This window comes from Rhinolophus sinicus, linkage group LG03 (genome assembly GCF_036562045.2).
Source record: "Rhinolophus sinicus isolate RSC01 linkage group LG03, ASM3656204v1, whole genome shotgun sequence".
In the NCBI taxonomy this organism is placed as follows: Eukaryota; Metazoa; Chordata; class Mammalia; order Chiroptera; family Rhinolophidae; genus Rhinolophus; species Rhinolophus sinicus.
This window is the reverse complement of record NC_133753.1, coordinates 108,863,806-108,885,003: the sequence shown is the minus strand read 5'-3', so window position 1 is coordinate 108,885,003 and position 21,198 is coordinate 108,863,806. Positions and strand designations below refer to the sequence as shown.

General features: G+C 37.7%; 1 protein-coding gene across 1 annotated transcript in view; it reads left to right on the top strand.

Moving 5' to 3' along the window:
* The first annotated feature begins 833 nt into the window (after positions 1-833).
* VKORC1L1 (vitamin K epoxide reductase complex subunit 1 like 1) overlaps positions 834-21,198 on the top strand; it is a 56,021-nt gene continuing 35,656 nt past the window's right edge. Inside the window, exon 1 of the mRNA XM_074328493.1 lies at positions 834-1,186. Within this exon, the coding sequence (XP_074184594.1) occupies positions 834-1,186 (353 nt within the window). The remainder of the gene's footprint in view (positions 1,187-21,198) is intronic.

Below are 21,198 nucleotides of genomic sequence, written 5' to 3'. Positions count from 1 at the left end.
AGGAAAAAGCTCCAAGAAATGGTATATTTTTTTCTTCTTACAGACAGTGAGAATAACACACATGTATTTTCCTTTTAGTTTTGGCCACCACGGAGCTCAGAGCCAAATTTATGGCTCAACTGTATTCATAGTAATTGTGCAAGACCCCTATGGCCTGCTTATCTGTGTTCTTACTCCTGGTCTTTCCTTTTATTCCGACTTTTTTCCTTCATCCTGATTTTTCAGTTCATTTTTATGTTTTTCTATATTGCATGAATTATGTTAAGCCATCTCAAATTCAGCTTACAGAGAAGCACAGCATTCAGAAATACTTTAAAAATAGTTAAGTTCACACCTGTTGAACATGAAGTGCCTTGAGGTGGTGGTGGGCAGGGTGAGGTAATGCAAGGGCGGCTCACGGCTCTGGGCATTTGGGCAGGGTTAATTTGGATTGGGTCAGAAAAGATCAAGTGCTAATGAAATTAAAGGATGGCAATTGATCACCACCTCCAGGGGGCGGGACCAAAGGTTGACCTAGTCACACACGCTGATATCTTTGAAATTTATTCATTGAACCACGTCCCCTAGGCCCTCCTGGAGCCCCGCCCCGCCCCACCCCCTCCAGGAGCCCCGCCTTTCCCTCCATCTGGCCCCTCCCCTCCCCTGGGCTCCGCCTGCTGCGCGCGCCGCACCGCCTACGTCTCCGCCTGCCGGCCAGGCCTTCCCGGCGGTTGCGCGCTGCGCCCCTTCTTCCGCGCCCGCTCGCGCCTTCCCCGCCTCTCCCGGCTCTCTGCCTTCTGGGCGGTTGGGCCGCGCGCCTGTGGGGGCGGGGCCCGGAGGAGGCGATCGAGCCAATGGGACGCGGCGGCGGCGGCGGCGGCGGAGGTGGACACGGCGGCGGCGGCGGCAGCGGTAGCGGCGGCGGCTGGGTCGGGCCCCGACGGGCGGCGGCGGCTGAGGTGGAGGCGGAGGGAGGCGGCAGCGGCGAAGGAGGCGGTGGCGGAGGGGGAAAGATGGCGGCACCCGTCCTGCTGAGAGTGTCGGTGCCGCGGTGGGAGCGGGTGGCCCGGTATGCCGTGTGCGCCGCCGGGATCCTGCTCTCCATCTACGCCTACCACGTGGAGCGGGAGAAGGAGCGGGACCCTGAGCACCGGGCCCTCTGCGACCTGGGGCCCTGGGTGAAGTGCTCCGCCGCCCTTGCCTCCAGGTATCCCGGCTGGGGGAGCGGGCCGGGAACGGCCGAGCGGGGTGAGGGCGGAGGCTGGGGGCGGGGAGCGCGCGGGGGGCGCTGGGCCTGGGATCGGTGGCTGCCGGGCCGCGGAGGGACCCGCGGTGCTGCGAGCGGGACACGGACGCGGCCGGCGGCTCCGGCCCCGGGGTTGCCCAAGACCCGGCTGGCGGGGCGGAGGTGGTGGGGCCGCGAGACCGGCGAGGAGGTATGAGGTGGCAGTGCAGCCGGGAGGCCAGAGCGCACCAGGACTCGGGCCGGCTAGGGAGGAGCGGGAGGTTCGAGCAGGCTGGGTCCTGGCGGGCGGGACACCTTTCCTGGTTGTCGCTCGGGGAGGCAGGTCGGGGTGTGAGACCCTGCGGGAGGGAGCATGCGTGAGGTAGGTGTCCACCCCTCGTTTCGGATCGCTGCAGCCGAGGCTGTGCAGCCGGCGTGGGCTCGGGGTGGCTTTTCCCACTGCCTTCCCCGTTCTAGGACAGGTGTTTTCGTTGTCAGGCCTCTTTGTACTCTGTAGCGCTAATGAGAATTTGCAGACTTCCTGAGACGGTGACATTTGCAGGCAAACACGAATTTGACCCTACCCTGGAAGAAGATATCAGCACTTAATATATTTGATTTCTTGGATTTCCCCTTAGTATGTTTCAGTGTGCTTTGGACAGGGAAATGGCCTGAGTTTAGGTCTCGTTTAAGCTTAATTTGAGTAAAATATGAGTATGTCATGTGTAGTGATGATGTTTTGGGTAGTGGGGTGACTTTTAAACGTTGTTGATTAGTATAATGGGGTCCCCACAGATTAAAAGTACATGCATTGCTAAACTGGAGTGATTGGTTTGTTTTACTGATAATATTAGGTTTTTAAAAATGTAGTTAATTTATCATTACATTTTATTTTCTGCATTAGATTTACCTAGGCAAATTACTTTAAAAAAAACACACAGGATTTACATCCTAAAAGTGGCTGCTTATTATTATTATTATTTTTATTATTGAGGGTTAATTTAAAAACGTAGCAAAAATGAAAGAAATGATTTGAAATTGATAGGTTGCAATTTTAATAGAGACATATTATGCCTAATATTTTGAATTTGTTAACAGTAGTTACCTTTGAACAGTTTCTTCCCCTCCTGTTGATGTGTAAATTGCTAGGTAAACAGTAACGTATAAGCTTACTAGTTTTATTTTGACTTACGTATTGGTGATGAGATGGACAAGCTAGGATTGGAGTTTGTCTTGTAACTATTTACAAGCTTCATATATTTAATGGGGATACAGAGATTTGGAAATTAAAGTGGCTTGAGTCTGATTTATAGGCTAGTTTTCTTTTGGAAGTAGGTAGAGTGAACATCATTAAAAGTTTTTATTTTTGTCAAAGTGAGAAACGCTTTAAATAAAAGCAGATTATTGGAGACTTTAAGTAGTTTTTTTTATTTATCTTAAGTATTGATTGCCATTTAGCAGTTGTGTTAAAAAAAAGTTACTATTTTAGGAAAAGAAAGTTTGAGTCAGGTTTGAGTGAGGAGTGTTAAAGCTAAAGGATGAGAAAAGTTAACTGATGTAAAGAATCCTGAGGAAAGTCCTATACCAGAATCCAGCGTGAATTCACCTGACTTTGGATTGCTGAAACTCACTTTATTCTTATTTCTTCATCTGTGAGTGTCCTAATCCAAATAGAATAAAGTAGATTAATGAGGGAATCTTGAGTGTGTGTGTGTGTAAAGTTCCCTAGTATTTTGGGAGGCATCACTGTATAAGGGAGTAGTTCTTTTGGATTTCAATTTCAAAAGAAATACCCACCCCCTCCTGCCCCTCAAATTGGGAGGCTGTAATAGAGTTGCCAGTTTTCAGTTCTGCCAGGTATAGCCAATAAAAACAGCAATAGTAACCCACACTGCTATCTACTGTCACCATCATTTCTTCTTAAAAAAGGGTATTTTAACTCAATATTAAAGGACAGAATCTCAGAGTAAAGGCCCTTTAAATGGACTCATTTAATTTTATTAAAAAGTTTACTTCTCCTTATTTTTTCTCATTTTTATGTAAATCAGTGAAAACTGTGGCAAACCTGCACCAGCATGCCAGCCAACATTAAATAACCCCTGTGTGGTGCACTGAGCTCAGATCCAAAGGTTCAGGGTGGGCTCCTAGCTCTGCCACTTGTTAGACTGGCCTCTACCGTAGTCATTAATTATCCTGAGCCTCAGCTGTTTCTTATGTTAAAGGAGGACCATAAAACTTACCTTACCAGATGAATGGTAGCATTCAGGATGATACGTGGAATCCATACCTGGACTAGAGTAATTAATTATAGTTGTTGTCATTGATTGGAAATGTTATTTTTTTGCAGTGTCTGATAATAAACACCTTTAAGTAGTATACGTTTCTTGTTTTAGGTATAGTCATTTATGTATTTCAAATGTAAATTGTTTTAGTGTCCTTCATTGCTCACTCTATGGCATAGGATAAAGACTTAAAGTCTGTTTAAAACAATTTTAGAAGTGTTGCAAGAGAAACAAAAAAGTGTGCAGAATATTTTTATAGGTATTTCCTGTAAGTTACATTAGACCCCTTCCAAGAAAGGTTTTTATGTAAAACAAGTGATCTTGGAAGTTTAATAGGCTTGATAATTCTATCGTTCTTAAAACTGTAAAAATAGTATCTGTAAACCTTCAAAAAGGTACATTATTTTGCAATATGTTGGACTAGTACCTCTCACATTTCTTAAAAAAAAAATTAGTACCGTATATTTACTACCCCCATCCCCCTGAGATCAGACGTTTTGAGAATTAGAACCTAGAAATATTTGCTGCTTCTCGCTTTGTACAGTTGCCAAAGGTAACATAGTGGCAGATTGGGACTAGAAGCCTGGCTTCCAGAGTATTGTTTAGAGCCCCCCCTTCCTCCATTTTTTTCAATTAAATTATTGTATAGTTAATACATTCATTGCTTCAAATTCAAAAGATACTAAAGCACATGTAGTGAACAGTTTCCTTCATACCTCTTCCCTCAAACATACAGTTCTCCCCTCCATAAGCAGCCATTAAACTTTCTAAAGCCATTTAATATATATACAAGCATAAATATTACCATATTATTCTCCCCGTTTTTTAAACATAAAATTATCACATATTCCGATCTGTACCTTCTTTTTGCTAGCATTCTTTCCATCACGACCATACTTTTAAGTGCTTACATTCATATTTAGTGGAATGTTCATAACTACTAGTATGTACAAAAATTTGTTCTAGTAGTTAGGTTTGTTTTATTTAAAATTTTTCTCAATTACAGTTGACGTGCAATATATTAGTTTCAGGTGTACAACATAATTGTTAGACATTTATATAACCTACAAAGTGATCCCTGACTAGTACCCACCTGGCACTATACATAGTTATTACAATATTATTGACTATATTTCCTGTGCTGTACTTTATATCCCCGTGACTGTTTTTGTAACTGCCAATTTGTACTTCCTAATCCCTTCCCCTATTTTACCCATCCTGCCAATCCCACTCCCATCTGGCAACCATCAACTTGTTCTTTGTTTCGTATGTGTTTGTTTTCAGTATTTGTCTTTTCTCTGACTTACTCACTTAGCATTATTCCCTCTAGGTACATCCATGTTGTTGCAGATGGCAAGATTTCATTCCTTTTTATGACTGAGTAATATTCCATTGTATACATGTACATCTTTATCCATTCATCTGTCGATGGACACCTAGGTTGCTTCCATATCTTAGCTATTGTAAGTGATGCTGCAGTGAACATAGGGGTGCATATATCTTTTCAAATTAGTGTTTTCATTTTTTTCAGTTAAAGAACCCAGAAGTGGAATTGCTGGGTCAATAAGGTCATTCTATTTTTGATTCTTTTGAGGAGCCTCCATACTGTTCTCCATAGTGGCTGTACCTGTTTACATTCCCACCAACGGTGCACAAGCATTCACTTTTCTCCACATCCTCGCCAACACGTATTTACTGATAATAGCCATCCTGACAGGTGTGAGGTGATATCTCATTGTGGTTTTAATTTGCATTTCCCTGATGAGTAGTGACATTGAGCATCTTTCAATATGTCCTTTTTAGAGAAACATCTATTCAGTCACTGCCTATTTTTTAATTGGATTGTTTGTTATTTTGGTGTTAAGTTATACAAGTACCTTATATATTTTGGATATTAACCCCTTATTGGATGCATAATTGGTGAATATCTTCTTCCAACCAGTAGGTCTTTTATTTTCTTGATGATTTCCTTCTCTGTGCAAACACTCAGTTTGATGTAGTCTTATGTGTTTATTTTTTTCTTGTTTCCCTTGCCCAAGGAGACATAGCCACAAAAATATTCCCAAGAGTGTTGTCAGAGAGTTTCCTAGAAGTTTTGAATAAGATGAATTTAATAAATAAAATGTAGATTCTTAATGTTATTGTTTCTTGGTATGGAAATTTCAGAAGTAATATGAACTCAAAGAATTCAAGAGGAGTAAAGAGATATCACAAAGAAGTGAATCTGGACTGCCATGCATTTAGAGGGCAGTTACTACTTACATAATGTCCACTTTATGTTAGGCAGTGTTCTAAATGCTTTACACATATTTAATTCTCATAACAGTCCTGTGAGGCACTTTAGCCACCATTTTACAGATGAGAAAACTGAGTTACACAGAATGTAAATAAAACTTGATTTAGATAATACAGTACTAGAGGCCTGATTCTATCCCAGGCAGTCTGGCTCAAGAGTCTAAGCTCTTTACCACTACTTTAAATGACATTTAGATCTAATATTTATAGAGTGATACCCATATCAGCCAAATTTTTAAAAATACGCAAATATTGGGGCCTTTTTTTTTACATTTGTGTGCCATAATGCCTTGTTTGTATTACAGCTTTTTTGTCTAGTCTAGAGCAATCATTTTGGAAAAGCAAAAACATTACTATGAAGGCATAGCGCTATGTTCAAGAAGTAAGTTCCTGGAATGTTTACCTGCTGAGCCTAAACTTGTGAAGATATGGCATTTGTCACACCTAGTTAATGAACAGATACGTAGTGGGGTGAGTTATCAGGAAGACTTAACAGAATAGCCAAGGGAAGAAAGATCAAGTAGGTCTGGGCATATGAAGTGGAGGAGGGAGGGGGAAAAGAGTGAGACTCAATTTGCTAGGGTGGGGTAGCCCTTTCTGAGAGGTGTTGAGTCAAATGGACCTACAGCAACAGAGCCTGGAGATTTGGGCCTGGGGTGTGGTGCTGGCTAAATCACCACGCAGAACTAGGAATTAAAGAGGGATTCGTATCCTTCATGATTCAGAAGAACTCTAAGGAACAGCATGAGGAAAAGCAGAGAATGGTCGCCACTTGGGTGAATAGCAGTGGTCATATTTGGATGTAATAGACCCATTTGGGTTGGAACAGGATTGGAATCTAGATCTTGACCAGAAAAAAAGCAGAGCCAGGCATTCTTGTAAGCCACATGTCCTTGTAAACGCAGTTAAGGCTTACAAACACGGAGCTTTGGCTTTCTCTCCTGGACAGTATTTGCACTACATTGCACTGCTTATCAGTTTTCAAAATTCGTTCCCCAGAATCCTACTTCGGTGGTAGTACAGCAGGGATTTCATAAGCATTTGATTCACATTTTAAATGTTTTAAACTTTAAAACACTGTAAACATTTATATGTACTCTAATGTGTATCATGCTAAATTTTAACACATTAGGGACCATTGATTTGTACTGCCAGTTACCTCAGAGAAGTTGTGCTAGGTGAAAAGGAGCCAATTTTCAAAGGTTACATGCTATATGATTGCATTTGTATAACATTGAAATAAAGTTACAGAAATGGAGAACAGATTAGTGGTCACCAGGAGTTAGTAATGGGGGAAAGGATTGTGTGGTTATGGAGAGAGTATGAGGGAACTTCGTGGAAGGGGATAGTTCTGTATTTCAGTTGTGGTTACTCGAAGCTAAAAATGTGATAACACTGTGTACAACCACACATGTAGAACCACACTGTGTAGAACCACGCACACACACACATACTATTGCATATAAAACTGGTGAAATCTGAATAAACTGGATTGTACAGGGTGAGTTTCCTGGTTGTGATATTGTACTAGAGTTACACAAGATGTTATCATTGGGGGAAGTTAGGTGAAGGGTGCTTGGGACCTTCCTGTGCATTTTTTGCAAATTCCTGTGATTTATAATTATTTTAAAATAATAAGTAAAACAGCAAAAAAGAAAAAAAGGCAATGTATTTAGAATATCTGAGGGAAATTAAGCAAAAGAAAAAATGTTAAAATCATTGATAATGCCAACACCCAGGATAACAATCCTTGTAGTAGTTTCTTGCTTTTTCTGTGCATATAGTTGAATTTTAAAAAATTCTATTGTTTAGAGAGATTGTAGCTTTATGTTGGTATTTTTAAAATTTAGGCCAGTGATTGTTTGCCAATGTAATATATAAGCAAATTCACTACTATAGAACTCTCATTGCATTTTGCAATAACACGTGACTGCCTTATGCATAATATCCTGATGCCATGATTTGTATATATATTTTAAGATTTTTATTTTGTACCAAAATATTTGTGATTACCAAGTATTCTTATTCCTTAATATTAGTAGAGATTTAACTCAGAAGTGTTCTATTTCTCAGACTTCTGGACAGGTGCAATACAATCTTTAGATAGCATTAATGTACTATTTTTTATAAAACAAAAAAACTCTTTTATTTGCAACTGCTAATCTCTGTGAATCAGGTTTTTCTTGATATGGTGCAAAACAAATTTGACGGCCCCAATCATCCATGATTTCAAGTTTGTGTTCATCAGAAGGGCTTCATTGTAAATGTTACAAATGCGAGCTTTTAAAATACACTGATAAAATAAAATACTACTTCATATCTGTTTCTCATATTGCAGATACACATAAAATTTCATTCAGAAAAAAGTTCTTTGGCTAAAAAAATATTTTTAAGCCATTGTTTTATGATCTATAAATTTTCTGTTATTAACGTCTGTAACTTACAGGAATTTCAAGGACACTGTTGTTGCTGTTAGGCGATTATTGACCGTTGTAAAAACAATTGTTGTATTTGAGAAGTAAAATAGTAGAAGATCCGTGACAAAATAGGAATTAAAGTTGCCTATACTCAACTCCACATTGTGTTTTAAGAGTTTTATTTATTTCCTCCTGTGCATTGTGCTAATAGTTAAGATCACAGATTCTAGAGCAAGAGTACTTGGGTTGAAATCTTGGCTTCTACTTGATCTCTCTCATCTCCGTTTCCTCCTCCATAAAATAAGGATAATAATAGTGTCTAATTCAAGATTACTGTGGATATGGGGTGCACCATTGCGCCAATACCTGTAAACAGTTTTAACACAGCGCCTGGAACCAAGAGTAAGTGCTCATAAAATTTACCTGTATTTTAAAACATGGTTGAGATCACACTGTATGTATTTTATACCTTTTTTCCTCATTTAACATATCACAGCTATTTTCCCACATCTTAAATTCCACCAGCAATGTAAGAATGTCAGGTGCCCTGTATCCTTGCCGGTATTAGGCATTCTCATTTTTTTAGATCTTTATCCATTTGATATATGAAAATGTCATCTCATTGTTTTGATTTGCATTCCCCCCAAGCATAGCAAGGTTTAATGGTTTTCACATTTTTATTAACTGTTGGCATTTCTTTTCTTGAGTCTTGTCTATATAGATATTAAAATTTTTTCATATTAGACAAATGCTTTATATATTTAAAGGATATGAGTGTCTTATTATATTAGTTGTTAATATTTTTGCCATTTTAGTTTCATTTTGTAGTGGATCGGGGTTTTTTTTTAAGTACATATATGAAAATTTTAATTTTTATTTGTAGTTTTTTTCCATATGTTTTAAGTTTACAAGAGCATTTCTCATTCTGGTTATCAGATGAATGTGCATTTATAATTTCTTTTAGGATTGAAAAAAATTCCTTAATCATCTAGAATATAGTTTATCAGGTGTTAGATGAGTCTGTAACCTAAAGTTTTGTACAGACATGTTTAATGAGCGTTTGTATTTCTTTTGGATATTACTTGTTTATACCTTCACCTTTTTTCCCTTCTGGGTTGCCTTCTTTTCTTATTGGTTAGCAGGAGTTCTTTAGATACCACAGTAGTGAATTAATCGTTTGTTTCATGTGTTACACATATTTTCTCTTAGTTTCTCACTCGTCTTTTAATTTCATCTGTGGTATCTTTATTTATATAGAAGTTTAAACTTCGTATGTGTTCCCATCTTAGACTTCTTTGTAGCTTTTGGGTTTTGTTTTGTTTTTTCTTTAACCTTGTTTTGCAAAATCTCTACATTTCAAGATTTTTTTAAAACATATTTTGTTTGAAAAATTGTTTTCATATTTAGCTCTTCTAATTTTGTGGAATTTACTTTTTTGTATGATGTGAGATAGGGATCTAACTTACATTTTTCTAGGTTGATAGATTTTTGCCTATCTCCATTAATTAACTTGTCCATATTTGAAATGCTACACGAATTTCTTTATATACCTAGGACCTCTTTCTGGATTCTCAGTTCGGTTCCACTGATATGTTTGTCTGTGTTTCCACACAGTTCCATTACCACAGTCCCACTCTCCCTTGTGGCTTTATATAGAGTGAGTTTGATATCTGATAGGGCAAATAATGCTTGTTCTAAAATTGCCTTGGCTATTCTTATGCATTTACTGTTGCAGGTGAATTTTAGAATTTATTTTGATGAGCTCTAAAACAATCCCATTGAAATTTTGATTTATAGATGAATTTGGGAAGGAGTCAATCCCCACTTAAATCTTCCTGTTAAGGAACAAAAATATTGGGTCTTTCTATTTATTCTGGAGTTGCTAATCTGATACCATTTTAACCTAGATGACCATTATAGTTTTGTTTTGTATGGGATTTATGTGGTACTAGAAATTGAGAAATTTTATGATTGTGTACCAGTCGGGGATCCCAGGAATATTAGAATTCTTTTGAGTCAACAGCCACTATTTTCAATTCTATAGGGTCCCTGAGGGAGAGATTTATATTAAATATTTGTACTGGCAAATGAAAAACCAAAACACTTTTCGTTTTATTTTTAACTGGGACTTGGGTACCAAACTCTTAAGACAAAAGGCTGGAATGGGCCCTGTTGGTTCATGTGGAGAAGCTATTTTTCCAATCTAGTTAAGCTTAATTTGTTTCAAACTGAAATAGACCATGAGATGCACCCAGTCCACCTCCCCACTTCTCAAACACAGCTGGATCTTTCCTTGTGATGTGAGCAGAGCCTACTCTCCTGTTGGTGCTCAGGGCCGTGGAACCAGAGAGAACCTGTTTGCCCTGGCCGACGACTGATCTGGTCTTGGCCACCTGCCTCAGACCTTTTCTGGCCAAGTAGTAGGTTTGGCTGGGGCTCTTGGAGAAGGGAAAGCCCTCTCTTGAAAGCTTCTCATACCACTTCAGTCACTGGGAAGAAGCAGAAGAGAGAGCCTGCTGTGTGCTGACCTTTTAATGATGATCCTACCCAGTAGCACACAGACCCAGTTAGTACTCTCACATCTGTCATCTTTTATCTCTGAGAGAGGGGGAAAAAGTGAGAGGGGCCTTGATTCCTCACTTCTAAAGATAACATAAAAATTTTGAGCCATTCTCAGAAGCATTGCTTTTCTCTTGGGTTGTTCCTTGTCTCAAATCAACCAAAAAGAGGTGGAGTAAAAACTGGTTTGCTGAGTGTTGCACATAACCCATATTCTTTCTTAACTATGTATCAACCTGCAGTGAGTGACTAATTACTCATGAGAACGTACTCTTCCCTTGCTTAATGGTTCATGACTTGTTCTTGATTTTCCTCCTACCACTTGGTTCCTTCTTGGTTTTCCTTACTGGCCTATCCTCCTGTACCTGCCCATTAAATGTTGATGTACCTGGGATCTGCTCTATACCCTCTCGTCAGTCTTCTTTCCCTGTCACATCCATATCTATGGCTTCACTTACAGATGAATCCAAAATTTATATTCAAGCCTGGACATCTTTGAGCTTTAGATCTGCATATCTAATTGCCTGCTGGACGTCTCTGTGCATATCTCAAAAGTACTATAAATTTAACATGTCCAAGATTTAATTTATATTCTTCCCTGAAAATGCTGTTTTCTATCTCAGTGAAAGGCATAACCACCCAAGCAGTTGTGCAAGTCAGAAACCTGAGAGTTGTCCTTAGTTGTCTCTGTCCCTGTCCCCTCCCCTCCCCCACTAAATCCAATTAGTCACCAGGTCTAATTGATTTTTTTTCTTATTGTTCTGATTTGTAACATACATACAGAAAAGTCATTGAGCTGTGCATCTGTTTGATGTAATAATTATAAAGCATAAACCTTGTAACCAACATTCAAGTCATCAGATAGATGATTGTCAGAGCTCCAGGACGCCTCCTAAAACTCCCTCCTTCTCAAGAGTAACCTGTCCTGAATTTTATGCTAAATCACTTTCTTTTCTACTTAAGATTGCAAACTTGGTAGTTTAGTTTTGTTTGCTTTTTCAACTTTATATAAATGGAACCATTTAGTTTGTATTCTTTACTCTGGGTGCTTTCACTCAACATTATTGTGTGAAATTCACCCATGTTTTATGGAGCAATAGTTTAACATTGCTGAATATTATAGGAATATATCAATTGATTTATTTACTTTTTTTGGATGGACATTTAAATTGTTTTCACTGTGGCAATTATGAATAATGCTGCTCTGAACATTTTTGTGTATCTTCAGTTTTAGTTGGTAATGCTAGACTGTTTTCCAAAGTGGTTGCACTAATTTAGATTCCTGCCAACAATGTATAAGAATTCCTGTTTTTCTGCCTCTTTGCCAAGACTTCAAATTGTCAATCTGTTAAATTGTATTAATCATTCTGGTGTACATATAATGGATTTTTACATGTAATTGAGGTATACTTTCATCTCCAGTAAAATACAAAAATCTTCGATGTACAGGTGGAAGACTGTTTTACATGTGCATGTACCAGTACCCAGATGAAGGTGTGGAGCCTTTCCACCATCCCAGAAAGTTCTCTCATGCTCCTTTCCAATCAGAAGCTGCTATTCTGACATACTGTTTTGACCTCAGCCACTGTCAATTTGTTTTGCCTGTTCTTGAACTTTGTGTCAATATGTGCTCATAACAGTATGTGCTCTTTTGTGTCTGGTTTCTTTTACACAGCGTAATATTTTGTTGCTGTTTGCAGTTCATCTAAGTTGTTGGTTTTATTAGTTAGTTATTTTCTTTTATTGTTTAGTTCCATTGTGTGGTTATCATTTTCTTATTATTTCTAGGCTTTGACTATAGTGAATTAAGCTGCTATGAACAGTCTCATGCAAATTTTTCTATGCACACACACTCATTTCTCTTGGGTTTATATTGAGAGTGGATTATTGGGTTGTAGAGTAGGTGTTTAATTTTATTAGAAACTACGGAACAATTTCCCAAAGTTGTTGTATTATTTAACACTCCTCTTTGGTTTTAATTTGCATTTTCCTGTTTACTAATGAGGTTGAGCAGCCTTTCATATGTTTATTGGCCTTTGGATATCTTCTCTTTGAAAGGTTCATTAAGGGTTCATTAGAGTCCTGCCAATGTTTCTACCTGGTGTTCTGTCCTTGCCTTACTCATCTGTGTTCACATATCCTCTTCCACTCTGGCTTGCCTTGCCTTTCATTTCCTTAAAGATATCTTTTGATTAATAGAAATTCTTAATTTTAATGAAGTTAAATATGTCAGTCTTTTTCTGTATAATTAGAACATTTTATATCCTAGTGATGAGGATATTTTGTATGATTTTCTGTTATGTTTTGCCTTTCACATTGAGATCAACAATCTATGTGGAATTTTTAATGGTGTGAGATGAGTCAATATCATTTTTTTCCCTGTATGACTATAATTACTGAGGCACCACCACTTATTGAAAAGACCATTCTCCACCTCTCTGTAGTTACTTTTGTCATATATTGGCTGGGTGTGTAGATACAGGGATTTGTCTGGGTTCTCCTGTTCCATTCTTCTGTTTGTCTTTGTGCCAATGTACCACTGTCTTTAAGTACTCTGCCAGTAGTTCAGGGACCGCGTCAGGTCCCTGAGATCCTTTCACTAGGTCTTTGAGAACTTGAGACTATTGTCATAGTAAGACTAGGGTGCTCTTTGCCTTATTCACTCTCATTCTCTCATGAGTGTGCAGAGGCTGCGTGACATATGATAGTGAAACCGATTGAATACAGAAGCAGCTAGAAGAATCCTGCTATCACCTGTTGAGCCAGATATTAAAGAAAGTTACAAAAATGTAAAACAGTGCTACTCTTCTCACTACATTTTTTGTTTTGAGAAATAGTTATTTTCATAATTATTGTTATTTCTGTTAGCATATAATGGATTTCTTGTTATTTTGAAATGAATAATTTTTTTTTTAATTTCTGTTTTAATTTGGAGTGGGATAACTATAATAGATAAACTCACATAAACTAAAGCTCTTTGGAGTCTCAATTTGTAGGAGTTTGAGAATTACTCAAAACAAAGTTTGGGAATTGGTACTCTAGTTTTATACATCTTGATACCCAATATATAGTAAGTCTTGGTTATTTTTGACCCCTTGCATTTGCATATACATTTAGAATCAGCTTGTGAGGTTCCAGAAGAATACCTGTTTGAATTTTGACTGGAATTGCATTGAATAAGTTTAGGGATAATTTAAATCTTTATACCTTCCAATTCATGAACATTATCTTTTCATGTGTTTTGGTCTTCTTCAACTTTTTCTTAATAACGTTTCATAGATTTCTAAACACCATAGAGGTTTTGCATATCTTCCCAACAGAATTTTTGAAGGAAAAAAAAAGTCTACACAGAAATAAATTTAACAAGAAAATGAAGGATATCTTTGAAAAATATTGTAAAACTTTACTAAGGAACATAAAAAAATAAATGCTGAAACATAATTTTTTTCTTGGATAGGGTAACTCTCACATTGGAAAGATACCAGTATCCTCTCTAAATTGCTATATTTTGTATTGTTAGATACACTTTCATTTTGTCATTTCCAAAATTGAAATATGCCTTAAAATTTATGGCATCTTCCAATCACTTGTGGCCATGTGGTAGTGGTAAAGAAGTTTTAAGAACATAACGAATTTATTTCACTCATTTTCCTTTCATTATAAGCACAACTCATGTAATATAAAGACAAAGCTGTTGAAGTCTAAAAGAGCTCTTTTAATAGGCATAAAATAAAAACCTTCACTCTAAGGCAGCATTATGTCATAGTGCAGCAATGTCTTCTTGGTGCTGCAGAAAATAATTGTACATCTTACACTGATGATATCTTGGAATTGATAACATCTGTAAATTCAGTGCAGTCCCAATTAATATCTCAGCAGGCTTTTCAAAACTTGATTCTAAAGTTTCTATGAAGGAACAAAAGTAAAATTTTTAATAAAAATGACGAAAATCAGTCTTCATGAAGGAAGGCTTTGTGCTCTTAGAGTCTGTGTTAAAGCCAAAATAATTAAGAGCACCGCCGTGGACAGACTGTCACTGGACCAGAGTGGAGAGTATTGAAGTAGCCACATTTATAGAAATGCCATATGTGATAAAGATGAAAACGGTTCTTCGGTGGACAGTATTGGGTCACCTAAGTCGCCATTTAGGAAAAAAGAAAGCTAGCTTGTTATTTCACTTTAAAAAACTTTTATTGTGTAATTCACAGATAGGAAAGTACACATATTTTAAGGGACCAACTCAAATATGTGTGTATTCATAAAGTGCCCCCCACCTAGATCAAGATACACACCGTCTCCAGCACACCAAAATTCTCCCTATGCTCCTTCTAGTCCAATACCTTCTCTTCCAGTGGTCACTTTTCTGACCTCCATCTATAGATTAGTTTTGCCTGTTTTTGATCTTCAAATAAATCCAATCATATAGTAAGTCTGTTGTGCCTAGCTAGCTTCTTTTGCTTAACGTTTCTATGAGATTCATTTAGATTGTATGTAGCAATTGTTCTTTTTTGTTGTGTGGTATTATGTTGTATTAATATGCTATGCTTTATTCTACTGTTGATGGAAATTTGGGTTGTTTACATTTTTTGGCTAAAATGAATAAAACTGCTAAGAACATTGTTGTGCATGTTTGGTGGGCATAAGCACTTATTTTCTATCGCAACTGAGTGGAACTGCTGGGTGATAGGATATATGTATGTTTAATTTTAGTATATATTGCCAAACAGTTTTCCAAGTAACTACCAGCTCAGCACTCTTACCAGCAATGTATGAGAGTTTCAGTTGCTCTAACTTTTACAAAACCCCAGAAACTGAAAAGAAAAAAAGTTGATGAGTTTGCCTAAAGACAGACAAAACCTATGCAGGGCAAAAACTAGCGTAAACAAAGGTGAAACTCCAAAGATAAACTGAGGAAAATTATTTGCCGTGCATCATGGTCAAGGAGCTAATTTCCTTCTAAAAAACCCAGGAGTCCCTTTAAATCAGTACAGAAAAGTCCAACAACTCAATAGACTAGTAGGCATAGGACATTAAAAGACATTTGAAAGTAAAGAAATGTTTCTTCAACAGGAAATGATCCTCAATTTCAGTCATAATAAGAGAAAAGCAGACAAACTATATTGAAAGCATTTTTAATATACCAGGTTGGCAAAGATCAAACAGTTCAATTAACTTGGCTAAGATGCAGAGAAATAGCTACTCCATGTAGTAATGGTAGGATTCTAAACTCGGAAGCAGCTTGAGGATCTTCATTAAAATGATGGCTGTATATACCTCAGTAGTAGTGTGGATAAGTAAAGAGTGATGTAGTTACACAATGGAATGGTAGAGAACAAGATTGAGTTAACCAAATTCATACACAACATAGATGATTCACATACTGTTAAGTGAAAGAGCCAGACACAAAAACATAAGTTCAAAAACAGACAAAAAGCAATCTGTGGTGTTAGAAGTTAGGGTAGTATTACCCTTGGGGGAGCTCACAGAAAAGGAACACATGGGCCTTTGAGGGGGCTTGTAATGTTCTCTATATCTTGATGTGTGTGCTGGTTACATGGTTGTGTTTACATTGGGAAATTTTATCAAGCTATAAACTTAGTATTTGTGTACTTTTCTGAATGTATGCTATACTTCAATAAAAATTTTTAAATAAAAATAGTGTGTATACACACAGTCCTAAAGAATGCACATACCATTTGTTTTAGCAACTCTCCTCTGTGCTTGTAAACATATGCACATACTCGCTTGTATATGTGTAGGTTAAGTAGTATGAGGACATTCATTGCTGTGTTTGTAATTAGCAAAGTTTTGGACAAAGCCTAATTAAGCATCAGTAGGGAACTGGTAAAATAACAAATGGTGTAGTCATACAGTGGGTTGGTAACAGCTCTTAAAAGGAGTAAAGCAGCCCTGTGTGAACTAATACAGAAATGTCTCTAAGGTATATTAAATGAAAAGTCCACAGAGCAGGAATGGTCTATCTGGTGTGTTTCTGTATGGGTATTTTTCAAGGCATGTACATGAGAGCATGTATAAATAGAGTATCTCTAGGAGGATAGAAAAATACTGGCTCTCTCTGAGGACAGGCGGGTGACTGGGGGACGAAATGGGCGATACTTTTTCTCTGTATACTATTTAGTGACTTTTTTTTTGAGTTTTTAATTGTGGCAAAATGCATATAACATAAAATCTACTGTCTTAATCGTTTTAAGTGTACAGTTCAGTACTGTTCAGCATATTCACGTTGCTGTACAACCAGTCTCCATAACATTTTCATCACCATTAAACAACTACCCTTGGTAACCACCATTCTAGTTTCTGTCTCTCTGAATTTGACTACACTAAGTATATAGCATGTGAGTGGATTCATACAGTATTTGTGTTTTTTACTGACTTATTTTACTTAGCATAATGTCCTCAAGGTTTATCCATACTATTTTGTGACCTTTGAATTTTGTACCATGTTAATTAATTGCCTATTTTTAGAAGAGCATTACAAATAAAAAGGTTATGGCCTTAGCATTCAGAACTGGTTAATTATATGGTAAACAGTTGATAGTGTATATTATTCAGCTCAACAAACACCAGTTTGGGCAGGAAATTAACTTTATGCCAAAGTGCCATTTGAAGCCTATTTCACGTGTTTCTCCTTCCCATCTCCAGGTGCCCGCCAAATGTAGCTTCATCACGTCTCCAGCCTGCTCAGTGGTTTCCCCTGGGCTCATTTAGTGACTTTGGCCCCTCCTTAAAATCTACCTCTTTACCCCCGGCACAGTCTGATTCTATGCCAAGTGTATTGCTTCCTTTTTACAGATTTCTCCTGTATCTGGGGAAAAAAGGGGAGAGGGTGTTATTCTGCTAGCTGTTAGGCGTTGATTGAGATCATTGTTAGAGTCTTGTGCAGTAATATTGTTTCCATTAGGTTGTTGACTGGAAGTGGGGACACAGGATCAAGTTGAAATGGCTCTACAGTTTATGGAAAGACTTTGTACTATTAACTAGAGCAAAGGAGTATATAGGCAGGTTCTAGGTGGGAGACACATGACAGGGTTTTTAAAATATTGGTTTGAGATGCTGACCTACAAAACAGTTGGAGCTGTGAGCTAGAAATGGGGATTTAGAAAATACCTTCTCATTATAAATTTAGTGTGTGTGTGTGTGTGTAGAAAATACAAAAAGTATAAAAAATTATTCATGAAACAATCATTCTTAGCATTTTAATTGTTACCTTCTGTGGTTTTTCCCTGGTTACATAGATATAGAAGTACATATATAAACTCATTTTCAGATGTAGTTGAGGTTTTACATTTTGTATTCTGCTGTTTTCCTTTGTGTTTATTCTTGAATGAAGAAGTACAAAGCCAGGTGTGTATTAAGGTACCTCTGTTGTGTTAAAAGTCAGTAGCAAAAGAGGTTGTAAATGAAATTGTGGGGCTTGTTGAAACTATACATGGTGAGATTCTGCACAGTTAGAGAAGAAAATGTGGCAAGGAAGGACGCAACTTTGGAAATTTGCCTATATTTGAGGATTCAAGAATAAGAAATCATAATCAGAGTAGTAGGAGAATTAAAATAGTGTCAAACTAAGAGTGGAACAAATTCCAAGAAAAAGGAAGTAGTTAGCATGGTTACATATTTTTAAAAGGCAGAGCTGGGTGAAGACTAAGACAAAGGCTTTAGATAGGATACTGTGAAATCACTAGTTGATTTACAAAATTTATCCTGTTCAGCAATGATGGAATAACAAGGACTGAATGTACCTGGCTACCTTAAACAACTAGAAAACTAGACAGTGTATGAAATAACAGTTTGCTGTCTCCTTGAGTCCGGCTGAGTACTGACCTGTACATGCATGAGAGGAGACCATCTGAGGCCAAAGGAAGAAGCCCACTGGAAAACAGTAGGCTGGAACTCACAAAGGGTTAGGAATAGTCTGTATACACAGGGTATCAAAAGAGTATTGCTTTGGCGACAGGGCTAAATTAACCCTAAATTAAAGGCTGCTCTAGATCTGCCCTAACAAAGTATAAAAGCAAACTTTGGAGGATCCAGCTGATTCCAAGAAACTTTTAATGGTATGCCACAGCAAAGCCAAGCACTGTTTAAAGGAATACAGCAAAATCCAGCACCCAAAACAAAATTCACAATGTCTGGTATCCAGTCGAAAATTAACCAGGTATGCAAAGAACCAAGAAAATATGACCTGTAATCAATCAACAGAAATAGACCCAGGAATGACAGAAATGATGAAATTAACAAACAAGGATGTTAAAACAGCTATTATAATTACGCGTTAGATATTCAGGTAGGTAGAGGAAATGGTTAACATAATGGGGAGAGAAATGGAAGATATAAAAAAGGCCTAGGTAGAACTTAGAGAGATGGAAATAGAATGAAAAAATATACTGATGGGATTAACAGCAGATGAGTGAACTTGAAGATGTAACTTGAAGATGAACTTGTAGAAACTGTCCAAAATGAGATGGGGAAATGTGGGGAAAATTAATTGATCATCAGTGACTAAAACGGGATATTAGTCAGGGACAAAAACAGTCTTAACACTGGAGCCCCAGGAAAGGGGGAGGGAAAGACAAAAGTATTTTTTAAAATAATGACTGGAAAGTTTTCTGCTTTGATGAAAACTGCAAACCCACAGATCCAAGAAGCTCAACAAATCCCAAGGAGAGTAAATATAAAGGAAACCACACCAAGCGGGCAGAGAAAAAAGGACACATGTATAGACTTACAAACAAGAATGTCAGCAGATTTTTCATCAGAAATTGAGCAAATCAAAAGACAACGAGAGACATTTTTAAAGTACTTTAAAAAAACACTATCCGCCTACTCTTCTTTACCTAGGAAAATACCTTTCAGAAATAGGAGTGAAATAAAGATTTTGAACAAAATAATGCTGAGAACATTTGTTGCCAACAGGCCTGCCCAATAAGAAATGTTAAAGGAAGCTATTCAGGCAGAAAGAAAATTACGAGCATTTAAGATGGACATTTGAATCTTTACAAGGGATTGAAAAGTACTGGAAATGGTAAATGTGGGGATAAATATAAAGACATTTTAAAAATCCTTTTAAAAGATGGTTGAATTGAGAGCGATTGCTAACAAGTATGGGGTTTCTTTTTTAGGATGATGGAAGTGTTCTGGAATTAGATAATGGTGATGGTTGCACAACATTGTGAATTAAATAGTAGCTTTAAAAGGATACTTGGTTTAAAACAATAATGTATTGTGGAGTTCACCAGGTGTAGAAAGAAAATGTATGGCAATAAAACAAAGGATAAGAGGGAGGGAAATGGGAAGTACAGGATTATAACGTTCTTACACTGTACATGAAGGGCTATACTGTAGGAGAGCAGAATAAGTTAAAGATGTCTAATGTAAAACCTAAAGCAACCAGTATAAAAATCAAACAGAAGTATAGCTAATAAGTTAATTGTAGAGATAAAATGGAATTCTACGAAAATACTCCAGTTACTCTAAAGATGTCAAGAAATGAAGGGAAAAGGAATAAAGCACAGATGGGACAAACAGAAAACGGCAAGCTGGCAGATTTAAACAGCCATATCAGTCTATTACTACATTAAATGAAAATGGTCTTGAAAAATTCATTCTGGTTAAAAAACAATTTTGCAAAGTAAAAGAGGATAAAAATTACCTCGTTTCACCATTAACATTTTACTGTGCTTGCTTCTAGTTGATTTTTTTGTGTATACATGTGTATATATTTGTATATATACAAATGTATATGTATACATATAATGTGCTCTCCATTTATGTGCATTTGTGTATTAGTTTTGTCATTTGTTTCTGTACGTGAACCACCTCACACAAAATACGGTATCACAAGATTTTTAGTAGGAGAAAGTTAGGGCTGAAGAGTTTTTACAGTCATGCACCATATAACTTTGGTCAGGAATGCACCACATATACACGATGGTGGTCCATCGTATTATAATGGATTATAGTGGATTATAAGTAAAAAGTTTGCAATGTTGAAAGAAAAGGCTGAACCCAACCACGATGTCGAATTTACTTCTAGCTCTTGGTGGTTTAAACAGACGAACAGGCTCAGCATGCTGTTCACCTGCCCAGGGCTGGAGCCTGTGGAGTTGGAGAGGGTGGAGGAGGAGGGGAGCCTGGGAGCCTGCCCAAGCTCATCCCTGCACATGCACATGCACACGCACCTACACAAACTCACTTCCCTCCATTTTTCTTTCTCTTTCTTTCCTCCCAGTCCCGTCCCACATCCATTTCTCTCTTTCTCTCTTTATTATTTCTTGTCTCAAGATGTATCTCTCTGGGTCTCTTTCACCTTTTGCCCTTCCTTTCTCTCCTCTTCCTTACCTCTCTCCCTTCCTCCCTCCTTCCTGATATCTACTCTCCCTCCAAAGGTGCCTTCCTCCACAGCCATCCCTAAGCCCCTCTA